Raw genomic sequence first — 16145 nt, 5'->3', positions numbered from 1 at the left:
ATAGAAATGAAGAGACATCCTGCGCTTTACTCAGAATACTGAATAATTCTGGTCTGGTCTAAGGTCAGGACCCTATCCATGAAGTTAAAGCTACTCAAATAGACATCTGTACTAGCTGTCTCTGAAATTAACAAAGAACAGATACAGACCTAATTATGCAATTGAGATAACAGATGAGCTGAAATTAAATTAAACAGGAAATAGGGGGACTAAAGAAGTATTTTCATAGCAAGATAAAATCTCATTAAAAACCAATGGCCAAATTCAAATTACTGAAGGATACTTTGTCTTTAGCAATGACATTATGCATGCCTGAGCATATGCTATTTCTTTTTATGAAACCATTACATCTTTAAGTCAATTACACGGAAATGTCCCAGACAGGTGTTACAGCAGAAAGAGATGAACGAGCAATACTGAGCAAAATCACCTTACCATAGGTTAACAACAGAAATAGTATGCAAATATTGGTACAGTTGGATACATTTGGAAAGCAGATTCGAGATAAATAGTAGTATTCACAAATATTTGCATTGAATCCAGAAAGTTGATCTTGTTTTGTAAAAATGCTAATAATTTTCTTGGAAAACTTACCCAATGTTTGTTGTAAAATACATTTTTACACTATGTTGTAAAATATTTTTAACTGGGATGCAACAAGCAACACAATCTAACTGCAAAGATCAAATAATATGAGGGAGCTACAGGTGCAATAAATAAGTTTGACTGACACTAATTCTGACTTTCATAACTATCTGGGTACATAAAAAGAGTGAGAGAAGAAAGACAGACAATTTTTGGGTATGTCCACTATGCATAGTTAATCTGGGCTCTTCTCAGAGTTGTAGCCTCAAGCTTGCTCCCATTCATACAGAAAGCCTGTGACCTAGGTTTGGAGGTGCTTTAAGCCCACGCTAGCTTATCCAGCCGGTGATATGGGTTAGAACACGGGCTCTCCAAGCTGCTCACTTTGTAGTGAGGACAGGCTCATCACTCAAGCGCCTTCCCACATTCTCCCTTGAAGGGCAGACAAGTTCTCTCACAACTTGACACAACTGACTAGAAAAGAATCCTAGAGCATCCTTGCACAAAGAACCAAGGGATATGCCCCCAGGCACACATGGGCAGGTGCAAAAGCTTTGAGGACACAGTAACACAAGAATGACTTTGCTATAGGGATACTGACATCCAGGTGAGACTAAACCCAGGAGCCAATAACGTGGGTTAACTGTGCAATGTAGACACAGCCTTTGTCAGTATCACTGCTAAAACCACTATTTGTTCTTGCACTCAGAACACTTTACCTTTGTGCCAGGTCTCTCCATATTCACCACCTCCTCTGATGTTAGCCACAGCTAGAACACCGCCCAGATGTCTCACAAAAATAAGTCTTGATACACTGAAGGAGAAAAACAGAAAGCTAGTAGATTACTTTGGATTTCCTGCCCCCCAACGTCTACCTCTTCTCCCTCCTCGCCCCAATGCTGTGGGTATGTTGGATGCAGGAGAGAGTCTGGCATAATGTATGTGACAACATAAAGGGTTAAATCCTCCCTCTGTGCCAAGCCCGAGTAGCCAAACTTGTCTCAGTAGTGTTCCATGGGGATACTACTATGAGTCTATCTACAGAAAGCAAAGCTGCTCCAATCTTCTTCCTATAGCCCTCCTCAAGGGCAGTGGCCAGCAGCTTTATGTAACCATAGATCCACTGGCGATGCCTCTGTTCCTTGACAGTCTCCCAACTCTTCCTCCACTGTGTCTAGAGCCATCTGCAACTTCAGAGAATTAACCTATTTGTTAACAAATGAACAAGAGCTAAAAGTTAAGGCCACCATTTGGCATGGATTTGTTTAGGAATTGTAGAAGTCTTTGAATAGGCATTAAATTTGTATTTAATATCACTTGCCTCTGACATTTACAAGGCTGTATTTGCAAAAGAGATCATGTTCTTACATCAAATGTTTGTACCAGTGGTTATACATCTGAGTTCTTGACAAAACAAAACTGTTTTGTTTACTTACATAGTTCAGTATAAAAGAACATTAAAATCTAAATTTCAGTAGCTGACCTCACTGGTATTTTCGGATGTTGGATGAAAGCTAACGTAATATAAAAATATCTCAATATTAAATTACTAAGATATTAGTGTCATTAATATCTTTTAAAAAGAGATTTAATTAAAAGTCACTTAAATCATATTTGACAATCAAAAAAAAAAACAGGAAGGGAAGCAGGCCTCCCATCAATTGAGGCAAAAGCTTAATGTAGCTAGAGCTCTAGGTGGCAAACCAGGAGCACCAAGGAGAATAGTAAAGCATGCGAATTAACCAGATTTCCCCCCCTAGGCAACTCCATACCTATATGAATCAGTCTTATTAACTCACATAAGAATTGGGTCTTTATGTCTTTAAGCCCTGATGCCACTTATGAGACTCATTCAGATATATATCTGAAAAGTCATTTCCCATGCATTTGCTATCAAATGCTTCCTAAAGAAGCACAATTATTCTTGTGAACTCGCCTACCAAGTTGTTTTGTTAATCAAAGAAAAGACTATAATGTTACAGTGTGTCCATAAGTCTGTAGTTACAAAAAGAGTAATATTTTCATAGCTCTAAAAACAATTAACACCTGCTGGTGACTTCTCTTGCATAGTATGTACAGGGGTAAACTTTTTAAGGGGAAAAAAAAAACTTGTAGAAGGGGAATTGAGAAGAGGCTCCTGTAGTTTCATCATCGACCCAAAGGATAAATCCTCCAGAATAGGCTTATTATCTGCAGCCATCAGCTCACCTAGGGCAATGTGAATTCTCTCTTTTGTTTCAAATCAATTTTCAAGGCTTAGGTCTCTGTGATGTCCTGGTCAGAGACTAGATTTATATTCCAGACATATACTGTGTAAAGGGTCACAGTGCACTGTTTTGCCAAACTGTAGAGTGACTAATTTCTAGAGGTTGAGATAGTTAATGTGGAATAGCCTGACACTAGACTGCTCCAAGAGACTGCGGTTTTGCAATCAATTTTTGGTGGATTATAGTCACAGAAAGAAGAACTCCCAGATTTTATTGTACTTCTTTTCATTCCTTGTATCCCAAACAAAATCAAAAGGGATGTCTTTATGTCCAAACCTACTTGATTGGTCATTTAGCATGCAAAAGCAACCTATCACAGGACATAGCTGATTGAGCATGGCATCACTAACTCAATATACATTATTCATAGCTATTTAAAAAACTAAAACCAACACCAAAACAAATCCCTGCCCCCACCCCCACTTCCCAAGCAATTTCTGAATACTTCACTATCAATGCCTTTTTTTGTACAACTCAAATCCAAACTGGGAATTCATCCCATGCCAAAAGTATACAAACACTGGAACTTTAACAGAGCAGTCATTATGATTCAAATTTTCACTGATACATAGGCTCCTAAGTTACTTAGAAATTTTGAACATTGTACCCCACGTGCATAGAACAACTTTACTGTAAGTGGATATTTATTAGGGGAAAGACTGTGCCTTTAGCCACAGACTATAGGAGGGGGATTGTAAGCAATTCTGCTTCAGGGAGGCAAAATGTTTCCAAGAAATTTTGGATGCACAGACTCTGCATGTCTGAGATGATATTTTTTTGACAGATGCAACTTACTCTCTCCTGTGCAGTAGGCCAATGTGTTGGGAGAGAGGAGGAAAAAGCCATGGACTTGCCTTCTCCCCACCTCCTTTGGGGTCTGTGCGCTGTAGAGACAGTAGGGCAGAAGCAGCTCCTGTGCTTTGCAGGACACAGTGGCTGCCTGACCCTTACGTGTGCTCTGAAAGGGGTCATTATACCCTTCCTCCACACTATGCTCTTGCTTAAGGGCCTGACAGAATCTGGCCCTGTAACAGGAATGGCAATTTAGATTTATGTTTACTTCACAATCTACGTTTCAGTATACACTAGAAACTGGTTCTTCTGTACCTACAAAGGCACATACAGAGCAACAGGGTAAAACATGGCACCTTCTTCAGGGTGGTGTGCAGAATCTGAGGTATTACTGCTGGGTTTTCAATAATATTTTCACAGAAGCTTTGCCAAGCCCACACTGAATGCCATCAATTTTACCACACCTTTTAGCTGTAGTGTTTCTGTACAGACTATGAAGGCTGTATAATTGATGACAGTGCTACAGCGTGTATTCTACTAGAATTGGTTCTAAATCCAGCTGCTCAGTCCAGAGAGAGAGAGAGAGAGAGAGAGAGAGAAATAAAAAATGCATGCTTATATCCAAAAATAAAGTACTATGCTAACTGGGTTAATGACTTTGGTCTGCTGTTACTTATTTGTATTTACTTCTGGATCTATCGACATAAACTCTTCCTATGCTGTTGTAGTTTCCTTAAAATGTAGTGAGCAGTAACCATAGTAACAGCTGCAGTTCCCTTTTTGAGTACGATATGTTTAAAGAAGATTGCTAATAACAAAATACAACGCCAACATACACAATGTAGCTACTGCCCAAAGCACCAGGCCAAATAGCCAGGGCATCGCTCAACCAGGTGGCTTATGGGTTTTCCTGGTTGAAAATGCCAGGGGGCTAGGAGAGACCGATTGGAAGCTGTGTGTTGAAGGGAGTAAGCCTGCAAGAGTTGAGTGTGTGACTGATGGAAAGCACAGAGACAGAGATTCTTGGGCACAGTTTGCTAGAGTGACCTGCTGACATTTGTTTCTACTGCGATCAGGAAAAAGGAAATTAATGTAATTTTTTTATTAATAAACAAGGTTGCATTAAGAATATCTCAGTCTCATTATAATTTCTCATTCAAAGAGAAACAAACCTACAAGGCTAGCTCCTCTGGCTTTAAAAGGCAATAATACAAAACACTAGCTGGGTGACATCTTACTTAACTGAACAAAGGGTAACGGTAAAAACAGAGTTCCCAAGAAGAAAAGAAGAAACTGGAAAAACTTGGATTTGTGATAAGTTACAGGAGCACTGAGATCAAATAAAAATCTTGAGTATTTATCTTAACAAAAAAATAAAACCCATCTGTTTCTAGGTTATTCAGTGGAGACCAGAAATAATAAAAAAAAGCTAAAAATGATGATGAATTTTTCATTAAATTTAGTTTTATTTCCGTATATATCTTAGGCAAGGGCTATGTAGTACTACATTATCCAACCTATTGTGTGCAAATGAGTTGAGTTTTGTTTTACTGTTATATAGTTGTAGTGTAATTTCACTCTCTCAACCCAACCTGTTTGTCTGTATGTCAGGACATGACAGGTGAATGAGATAGACTGTAACCCCTCCTTTGTTATTGTCTGGACAACCTCTAACAGGGCTCTGGTCCTTGATTGATGTTCTTAAGCACTACCACAATGTAAATAATAAATAATCTTGTGAGGTCTTGTGAATTGGATTCTCTGTGAATAATTAAAAGCATTATGATATGTTTATCAATTTACTCTATAGGAAACACATACTCTGCATCACAAGCTGAAGTCAGTGATATATTTTTAATGGCGGAGGAAGGAGATATTTTCAGGGTGATACTCACCTAACACAATGACCTATTCATCTCCATCATCTATCAATAACTCCCTGTCCATATACAATCTGTAAGCGGCTTGGAACCTAAAACTGTTTTCTCTGCTTGACATGTGGCCACAGTTGTGGTCAGCAGAGGCACCTAAGTTGAATCTCCTCCATCAGTCTGACAAAGTGAACAGCTCGCATTCTCCATGGCCTTTGGAATTCACTTCCTCCCCAACTCTGTAACAGCCAGATTTTTTTTAGTTTTCAGGGTGCTCTATATGGTCACTCCTTTCCACCTTTGCCCATGAGGAGCTAGGTATTGGAAAGGGTTGGTAAGTAGTGATATAAGGTTCTAGTGTGGAACTGTGTGTTAGTTAATTTCTATTATATTAACATTGTCACTGGGTATTTTATATGATCTGGGGGAATTGATGGATCTATTTAATTAATGTATTCTTAAAAGACTGTCAAAAATGCCTAGAGCATATTACAGTGCATCACATCATTCTAGGAACTAATACATCACTGGTTGAACTTCTTTACATAAATATTTTTTAAAAAACTATTTAGTGTATTTAATTCTGTTTTACACAAACCACCAGAAATTAAAAATGTAGCTTCTGGAAGACAGCTGAAAAGAGCATTCAGATAATTTCATGATACATCATAAGAGTATGGTCCATTGTTACACAATGTATTTGATATGAAGGACCAGAAAATTCTAAATGCTATCTGAAAATATATAGTCACAATAACCATGAAAGAATGAGGTATGCAAAGGATTTCATGAGACTTGCCAACTTTAATGCAAGAAATATAGCACAATTGCTGTAGCTGTAGCTCTTAATATTGCATGTAAATTTAACAGGACAGTTTAATAATAGATTATTTTTGTGACAAGATGCAAACCTACTGTCTGAAGAATCTTCCTTTATCCTGTACTTGCCATTTATTTATTTTTTCTAAGAAATTGTGTTTAGCAGGGTTTGCTTTGTACTGAAAGCTGTAAAATAATCCCAGTGTCATATCTTGGCAAGCCTACAATAAGAGTTCACTTGCTGGTGAAGTAAACATTGCTTCCCTTTTAAAAGATTCTTAATGGGTCAAGCAGGCTGCTGTCTGTGGCTCACAAACTATAAAATGGACTGGAAATCCTGTTTTAAACTTACCACTTTTGATCTCTGATGCATTGATTTGCATGAAAAGAAACCCTCCTACACACACCCTTTTATTCGCTGTTCTCCACACGTTGATATTTGTATTACTGAGCAGAAAAAATATGTTCTAAGCTACCAGGTCAGCAAAGTGCTTAAACACACACTTTATTTTATTGCATCCGAAGAAGTGAGCTGCAGCTCACGAAAGCTCATGCTAAAATAAATTTGTTAGTCTTTAAGGTGCCACAAGTACTCCTGTTTTTTTTACTTTATTTTAAGCCCATAAGCAATCCCATTGAGTGCAATGAGGAAACCACTGAGGAAGTGAGTCCATACTCCAATGGTTAGGGTGCTAGCGTGGGACACAGGAGATTTGGGGTTTGACTCCCTGTTATGCCACAGACTTCATGTGTGATCTCGAGCAAGTGACTTGTTTCCCTCTGCAAAATGGGAATAATAGCACTTCCCTGTCTCATAGGGATAAATACATTAAAGATTACGAGGTATGCTTAATAATACTGGGTTTCTAGCTGGGCCTCTTGCTCTCTCTTTTTTAAAATAAAACAGTTCATGCTAGATTGAAATTTTCTTTATTAGATTAACATTAATTCATTTATAACAGGTTCAAGTGAACAGCATTTCCTGCATGTTTTTAAAGATTCCAGAAATTAGCTAACGTCTCAGCCAAAAATAGTGTACCAGAATTGTTTAAGGAAGCTATAGACAGTATTAGTGAAGGAGAATTTGTACCGATAGCTTGTGCTGGCAGTTCTTGCCTTCCTACACAGAGAAGATCTTTCCATATTTTATTAAAAGGCCTGTTTGTACTTTTATTATGTTACAGTGATCATATTTTATTTTTTGAATGAGAAGGAATGTTCCCATTGGCAAGCTTCTGGGACTATGTGCATCCACTTATGGACTTAGCACAGGAAAAGCTTTTTCAGTAACTGGTACATCATTAGTTTAAAGGAAGTGAAGAGCTGCAAATGTTTTTAAGGAAATACAGACTGGACACATCTTGTAATCCCCCCCCCCCCCCGATGATGAGCTAATTTGTTCTGTTTACAAAGGCACAAAAGAAAACATAGAACTGCCATACTGAATCAGACCCAAAGTCCACCTAGCCCAGAAACCTGTCTTTAACAGTGGCCAGCACCAGATACTTTAGAGGAAAGTGCTGGAACAGTAGCTGTCAAAAATGTCCTGCTTACCTGTAGCTTGGAGTAATAGATATGTTGAAACCCCCATAGCCATACAAGAAAGCAGGATGAGATCCATCCAATTTAATTCCCTTCTTGTGGACAATAAACATTGGGATCTTGGTACCATCTTTGCTGGGGTAGAAAACCTAGGATAACACAGAGGAAAGATGTTTGAAGTACTGTTAGTGCTGGGAACTATTTGAGAACTCATATGTCACAAGCAGTTATTTCTATGCTTTTATTTTATACAGATAGAAGTCTGGGAACTGTTGAACTGTAGCCTTTCCCCTGCAATTTAATAGTTTGTTACTGAGAAAAGAGAGGAAGGCCATTGCTATCATCATCCACAAGGTTTGTCCCTAACTTGACTGTCAGTTTTAAAAAATACGTACCAAAATAAGACCAAACACCTTATTAAGAGTATGATTCTGTTACCTTTACTCACCCTGAATAGTACTTACTCAAATGACTAATGGTCATAGAAAACTTTATGAAAGGAATATAATAAGCTACACAGATAAAGAATAATAAGACAGAAATTACAAATTAAGATAAAATATATATTTTTAAAATACTATAACTAGACATTCACACAAGAAGGAAAGCAGGGTAACAGAGGTAGGAGAAGGAAGCTTCAGCAGTTCCCCAAAAGATTGAGTAGGCAATTAGAGCTATCAGAAGCTGACAAATAATTCTTTTAAGAATTACATCTCAAAATTCCAGATACCGTTGCTGCACTAGCAGCAGGAGAAACTGATAAGCTTATGGTAAAAATTTAGTGATAGCCCACTAAGGACTAGGTCAGTACTAGATAACTGGAGATTTCATGACACCATATGAGTATTTAAACAAGGATCATAAAATAAAATAAAATAAAAATCCTGTATGGGATTGATCCTAGATTACTGAAGTCAACTGGAGTTTGGGACCTAAAAGCACAATTTTAACCATGAGAGGCAGACTGCAGCATTTTAAAAATCCATGGTAACATATCTAGGAACATTTATGTTTTATTTATTTTTATTGTGAATATTCTTGGTTTGGCCCATGGCTGTTCCATCATTAGCCACAACAGCATTATTACATTTGTATTAACAGCATTTTTCACCCATCAGAAGAAGTGTCACTTTCACACATCATATTTTAGGCAAGAGAGTGATCTTTGACCGGTGTAAGAGTTTCTTCGTGCTAACGCTAAACACTTTTACAGTAATGAAATCACTGAGATGGTAAGAGACTACTGAACATTTTTTAAATATATATAATCTAGTAAGGGACAGGGGGACACACACACACACACCCACACCCACACCCACACACACCAAAAAAAGCATTGACGCTTGACCTTAGAACTGGCTGACTTGCAAGGTTAAAAAAAATTAATAGGAAACTATTAGAACAAATTCAAATTGGTTTAGGAATACAAACCAGGGAGTATTATTAAAGAAGCACAAATGTCAAGACTGTGGTGGGTGAAAGGGCTGAAGTGGTGAAATAGTTGGGAAGTGACAAAATGGCCAGCATGCAACCCATTGTTTGCTTTGCACTGTACATACCTAACTATGAAAAATAGGATGATGCTGTGTAGCCTGGTGGGAAAGAAAGCAGCAGAAAATACAGCATAGAGGAACAAAACAAATCTAAAGTAATTTGACTACGCAAGGCTAATGGACTAAAAATGGCTTATGCTATTCAGTGGAGTAAGAAAGAACAGGAGGATATTAAATAATTGTGAATGTTACAATCTCACAAAATTTTAAATACAGAAGACAAACCATGAAGAATTCTTAAGATGAATGAATAATGCACTGAAACCAAGGACAAGACATTTGGCAGAAATATAAAAATATTATAGCAATAGAAATAGCAATCTACTTCCAGAAATGAAAGCCTCATCTCCAAAGGACTTATCTACACTTACAGTAGTGCAGCAGCACCACTGGGGCACTTAATAAAGACGTTACCTGTGCTGACGGGAACTTGTCCCATTGGCACTCCACCTCCTCAAGAGACGGTAGCTTTGTTGACGGAAGAGGCCCACCTTTGACATAGCACTGTTTATGCCGATGGTAAGGTCAGATTTTCCACATCCCTGAGTGACGTAGTTATACCGACAAAGTTTGTAGTGTAGATCAGGGCTACGAAAGCTCCTGGGACTACAATGGGTCCAGGACTGAAGCCAGGTGCCCAGAGTCAGTTTACCCAATCTTGTCTGGCTCATTATTCCGGGGGTGGGAGTGGGAGAAAGAGGAGCTGAGTCAATCCTGTCTGAACTGCACAGTCGGGTGGAACTGTATTCTGCTCACAGAGCCAGCCAAGCTCTCCAACAAGACACTCAATAAAGGCTTGAAGCAGGAGACACAGACCCTTCCTTTTGCCCCTGGGTTTTCTCAGCCTAACTCTTTCCCTTAAGCCTGCAGGGGCACCAGCTGCTGCAAACACCTCAAAAGGAAGCACAGCTGGGGGGCAATCATCCCTAAAATCAATGCAGCCCTGGGACAGAGCTGGGGATCAGACAAACACATTAAAAAGCTGTTAGCCAGAAATTGTTTGGAATTTCTCTCTACAGTAGGGAGGTCTCGCTAAGCCACCAGCTGTTGTGGAGGCAGAAAAATCCTGGAGGGAAATTCAGGAGATGGGGCATTTCACTGCTATCATTGACTGTCAGGTCCGAATCTTCCCCAAAGCTGCAAACAGGCTGAAGTACCATTGTATTGGAGTTTTGGACAAGGATTTTGTGGCTACCATGATCCTGCTAAATCTGGGGAAAGCTGGGGGTATCTCATCCTTAAACTGATGGTGCTGATTCAACTCATAAGAGCACAGAAATTCCAAGGCAGTGGCTTTGTATTAAGCCATTCACTTCAGGGTGAATGAGTATTACAGCACATATCATATGGTTGCACACTATTCTGAAATCCACCAAATAGCATAGCTCATTTTATGTTGTTAGTGGCAAGCAGAGCCCTGTGTTTTTATTGCAAATGTGAAATAACATGAAATAAAACAAAAAACAATAATTAAAACCGGGGGCAGCTCTAGGCACCAGCAAAGCAAGCACCTGCTTGGAGCAGCCCATTTGCAGGGGTGGCAGGGAAGCTAAGAACCAACAGGGGGCTCTGGGAGCTGTAGTTCCTTGGTTAGCTCCCTGCCTATAGAGCCACCATCCACTCCCTCTGACTGTCCCTCACAGAAACCCCAACCCATTCAACCCCCCAACCCGCTCCCTGTCCCCTGATCACCCCCTCCCGGGACCCCTGCCCCTAACTGCCCCCCAGGACTCCACCGCCTATCTAAGAGCCACTGGTCCTTGTCCCCTGATTGCCCCCTCCCGGGACCCCTGCCCCTAACTGCGCCTTGGGACCCCATCCCCAATCTAAGCCTCCCTTCTCCTTGTCCCCAAATGTCCCCTCCTGAGACCCCCCCCAACTTCCCCCCTAGGACCCCACACCCTACCTGTCCCCTGACAAACCCCTGGGATTCCCATGCCTATCCAACTGCTGCCTGTCCTCTGACTGCCCCCAAACCTCCGCCCCATCCAACCCCCTTCTCCTGCCCCTGACTGCCCCCTTGAACCTCCACCCCATCCAACCCCTGCTCCCTGTCTCTTGACTGCCCCCCCGGAACCCGCTACCCCTTCTCCAGCCCCCCTTACCGTGCCACTCAGACCAGCGTGTCTGGCTCTGTGCAGCACCAGACACGCTGCTGCATACATGCTGCTGTGCTCCCCCGTGGAGCCACAGCCCCTCCTCCCCCACACACACCCAGCACCTGCTTTCCAGATTTGAACCCCTCCAAATTCAGGAGTGCTCAAGCTCAGTTTGGGCAGCTGTTACTTCATTTCTCCCAAATCAAATATACTGATCCACTGTAACTTGCTGTAGAAAAACTAGGATAAAATTGAGCAAGAAATGCTTCCCAGTGATTATTAGGACTGGAATTGCTATTTTCAACAGCCATTGCCTTTTTGTTTGTTTGTTTAAAAGGAAGACAGTGATATTGCATTGGCAAATTCCCCATAGAAAGAAAGAGTGGAACAAAAGAATAATAAAGGCACCTCAACTTTTCCTCATTTATGTAGGAGAGTCTTATAATATGCATCCAGATATTCTCCAATCACTCAAGCTGAAAACTGTTCCACTTCACTGCAGCTCTGTAACCATATGGGACCCAATCCTGTCTGTGTTTTGTGCACATCCAAAATTCCTGCTGAATGACCCGCCCTGGGAGCGAGTTACCAGTGACCCAGGGCTGGGGCGGAAGGAGGGTGCAGGTGTGGGAGGAGAGCCCAGGGCTGGGGCAGCAGGAGGTGTGTGTGTGGGGGGGCACTGGTGGGGGAACGGTGGAGCCCAGGGATGGGGCGGCAGAGGGGTGGGGGAAGGGCACTGGTGGGGGGGAAAGGGTGGAGCCCAGTGCTGGGACGGCAGGGGGTGGGGAGAGCCCAGGGGTGGTGGTGGGGGGGGGAGAGCCAAAAATTGTTTTGTTTGGGGCGGCAAAAAAACCTAGATCCGGCCCTCATTAAAACAACATATGATGAAAAACTCACTCTGCAACAGCAGCAGCTGCTGCCCCTCCAGGCTGGTCCTGGATCCCTGCTCTGGGCACTGCAACTTCATGCATGGGATTACAGTGCTACTCAGGTCTGGCCTCGCCACCCCTCGGTCATGATGACGGGAGAGTGGCCGCGCCAAATTTGAACAAGTGGCATTGTGACCTGGCACATGGGGTTGCAGTGCCGCTCAGGACATGCCCCCTCCCATCCTGGGAGGCAGGCCCCGACCTGCCGGGGGGGGGAGGGGGAGAGGGAGTTTGGAAAAAAATGATATAACAAGAAATTAACAAAAAATAAAATGCAAAATTATTTAAAAAAAAGAAAAGAATTTCATAGGTTTCTAGTAATAAATTGTAGCAATCCCTTCCCTCCAGCTCCCTTAGCTTAGGGATTCAAAGGTTCTAAGCTGCTGTGTATCATATACATTATGAGCTTTCCCAGCTCCTGCAAACTGGCTTTGAGCATACCTTTGTATCAGTTTGGTTTACTTACCTTTCAGATGTCAACTGTCTCCACAGACTAAGGAATAAGATCAAGCCCTCCACTATAACTTTGTGCTATTCATAACTGACAAGTTCTGTACAGCTCCACATGTGACGTTTTATGAAAATCACTTAATGAGCTGAAGGGCATACAACCATAAATTTCAACTTATGAAGAACACACCTGCCCCAAGCATTGGCCATGGGTAGGGCATGGAGCTGCAGAACCCTTGGCAGGTATAGTTGCAGCTGTGGTGTTGGTGTGCTGGTGTTTCTGGGCTCTGTTTGAAGGCTTCTGAGATTGCTGGGGTGGGTGCGTGGATAATATGCTGGGGTGCTGTATGGGAGGTAGGTGGGGTTATCTAGGGAGTAGTTGGGGGAGTTGACATGGCATTCTGGAGTGGACAATGGGGGCCAGTCTTGAGCACTCTCATTGTCTACCCTCACTAGCTGTGTGGCCTCTGCTGCTGCACCTGCTCTCAACTACTGCAGCAGGCTGCTCCTCCCATCTGCTCCTTCCCTGCTGTATTCCAGTATGGGGAACAGCATGAGGGAAACTCAAGGACCTGCCCCATGTGATGTAGCAGAAAGGTAGAACTGCTAGCAAATGCTTGCTGCCTTCCCACAGCTCAGCCACTGTCATAAACAGATAGTTAAGGGTTAATGTCTCTTTTACCTGTAAAGGGTTAAGAAGCTCAGTAAACCTGGCTGACACCTGACCAGAGGACCAATGAAGGGACAAGATACTTTCAAATCTTGTTGGAGGGAAGTCTTTGTCTGTGTCCTTTTTTTGGGGGGTTGTTAGCTCTTGGGGACTGAGAGGGACCAGACATCAATCCAGGCTCTCCAAACCTCTCTGAATCAGTCTCATGTTTTAAATTTGTAAGTACCCAGCCAGGAAGGCGTGTTAATCTTATGTTTGTTTTCTCAACCTGTAAATGTTTCTTTTGCTGGAAGGATTTTTACCTCTGTTTGCTGTGACTTTGAACCTGAGGCTAGAGGGGGTTTTCTCTGGCTATATAAATTTAGGTGCCCTGTAATGCATTTTCCATCCTGATTTTACAGAGATAATTTTTACCTTTTCTTTTTTTTTAATTAAAAGCTTTCTTTTTAAGAACCTGATTGATTCCTTTTTGTTTTAAGATCCAAGGAGTTTGGATCTGTGTGAAGCCTCTCCAGGCAACCCAGGGAGGGGAAAGTCTGGGGGGAAAGGAGGCGGGATGGTTAATTTCTCCTTGTGTTAAGATCCAAGGAGTTTGGATCTGTGTTCCCCAGGGAAAGTTTTGGGGGGACAGGGAGTGTGCCAGACACTGGAATTTCTGGCTGGTGGCGGCGTTACCAGGTCTAAGCTGGAAATTAAGCTTACAAGGGTCCATGCAGGTCCCCACATTTGTACTCTAAAGTTCAGAGTGGGGAGGAAACCTTGACAGCCACATACATGGACATTCTGCTGAGATGTGGGAATGCATGACAGGGCAACCAAATCTGGGAATGTCATGCAAAATTTGTCACATTTGGCAGCCTTGGCTATTGTACTCCCCACTAGGGTAGAAGCTGACCACTGAGTGCCATCCCTGACTTTGGAATTTTCTGACAAAAAAAAAAATCAGGTTAAACTTATTGGAAAAAATGATCATGAGAAGTTGGATGAGCCAGGACATTGATAACAGGAGATAGAACCTCTTAAGCTTTTGGTGGCTGCTTCAAATCAAGTCTCAGCTTGGTAGAGATCAAATGTTGTTTCCATTCAATTGCTGCTCAGTAGACGATATCAGGGGTTCTCAGTTTTTCACAGTATGTACCAAATCTTAACAGATTTTCTTGAGGACCACTTCCCTTTCAATTGCATAGACTGTCTCCCCTTCCATTTCTGATTGCATATTATAGTGGCAACTACATACATTGCTGACTTGAAAAAGTAATACCAGGTAAGTATATAATGTATTTCAGCTGTCTTTTAATGAAATTTAGCATCTGGAAACAAGGAGTACCAATACAGAGAACCAGCTGGCTCTCTGAAGACCACCCATAACAGCTCTGACATACAAGCTGAAAAATCACTGATCTTTAAGAACTGAGTCTAAGGATGTCTGCTCCCAAGCAGACAAGTGTCCATATCACAAAAACTACCTTTCTGAGACTGCCAAAGGATGGTATGAATCTGAAAGCTGAACTCCATGCATTCTCTCACTCCTGTGGTTTGTCTACACACTAACATATGCTAAGATAACATAGTTGGGTTTTAATTAACACCTTTTGTTATTTCAGTGCAAGTCTGCCTGTGGACACTCTTACTTAGCATTAAGTCTGTCCTATTTTGATACAAGACATTCTTAATCTGAAACAAGAGCATCCACACAAAGACTTGCACCAAAACAACAAAAGGTGTGAACTAAAACCAATTATTTTGGTGTATTTTAGCTCCCAGAAGTGCCCCACTAGATTAGATTTGAGGCATGTTGGTGTGGTAGTTTGCACTGTTTCTACCTATGCTGTATTTGTTCTATAAATAAATATAAGATTTAAATAACCAGGAATGCAGTCAGGTTTATTCTAACAAGCACGCAGTGTTTTTAAAAGGATTTATAATTTCCATTTTATTCATGATGATGCTTGTAATTAATCCACATTTCATTTAAACAGATTTGGATTAAAAAACCTTCTTATGAGTGCATCACCAGTTAGCAACTGCTTGTCCTAAACCTTTCAGTTAATGACAATTTAACTTAAGAAGTTATTCTTCATGGCTGAGCTTTTTAGCATCATTATTTACAGCTTCTATTCTAATTAAAACTAAAAAGAAACAAAAGCAGAATGACATTTGTTACATGGCTGCCTGTTTTCAAAGGAAAGTCAGACACCCTCATGTCTATGACACCACACTGAACACTAAACAGGAGTTATTTTTACAGCTATCTGATGAGCCCCAACAGAAATATGATCCTTTCCAACACATGGTATTTAGTAAGTATCTTTATCACGAGCACTAGCTGTAAAGTGAAATACAAAGCCTTCATGGCATCTCACTTAAACCCCCTCCACCGATTTTTGTTTCCTGAGGGGCTAAGCAAATACAAGTAATTTCACAAATGAAACAAACAAATAAAGCATACCTCCGGGAACTTTACCCCTGGGGAATTTACAAAAGCTCTCTTTACTTTACTATTCCAGTTTATATCATATGCCATTTTGTGAAATGTAGGGACAAAGCTTTACATCATTTTTGCCCACC

The 16145-nt window shown here is 41.2% G+C and overlaps 1 protein-coding gene across 1 annotated transcript in view; it reads right to left on the bottom strand.

Moving 5' to 3' along the window:
• The window catches only part of LOC120401286 (prolyl endopeptidase), a 163701-nt gene that overhangs the window by 17843 nt on the left and 129713 nt on the right, over positions 1 to 16145 (bottom strand). The window contains exons 11-12 of the mRNA XM_039531029.1: positions 7889 to 8025; positions 1305 to 1399 (exon numbers count right to left, since the gene is read on the bottom strand). Of these exons, the coding sequence (XP_039386963.1) occupies positions 1305 to 1399; positions 7889 to 8025 (232 nt within the window). The remainder of the gene's footprint in view (positions 1 to 1304; positions 1400 to 7888; positions 8026 to 16145) is intronic.

Source organism: Mauremys reevesii, linkage group 3 (genome assembly GCF_016161935.1).
Source record: "Mauremys reevesii isolate NIE-2019 linkage group 3, ASM1616193v1, whole genome shotgun sequence".
Classification (NCBI taxonomy): Eukaryota; Metazoa; Chordata; order Testudines; family Geoemydidae; genus Mauremys; species Mauremys reevesii.
The sequence above is the reverse complement of the archived record's forward strand: the minus strand, read 5'-3'. Positions and strand labels throughout refer to the sequence as shown.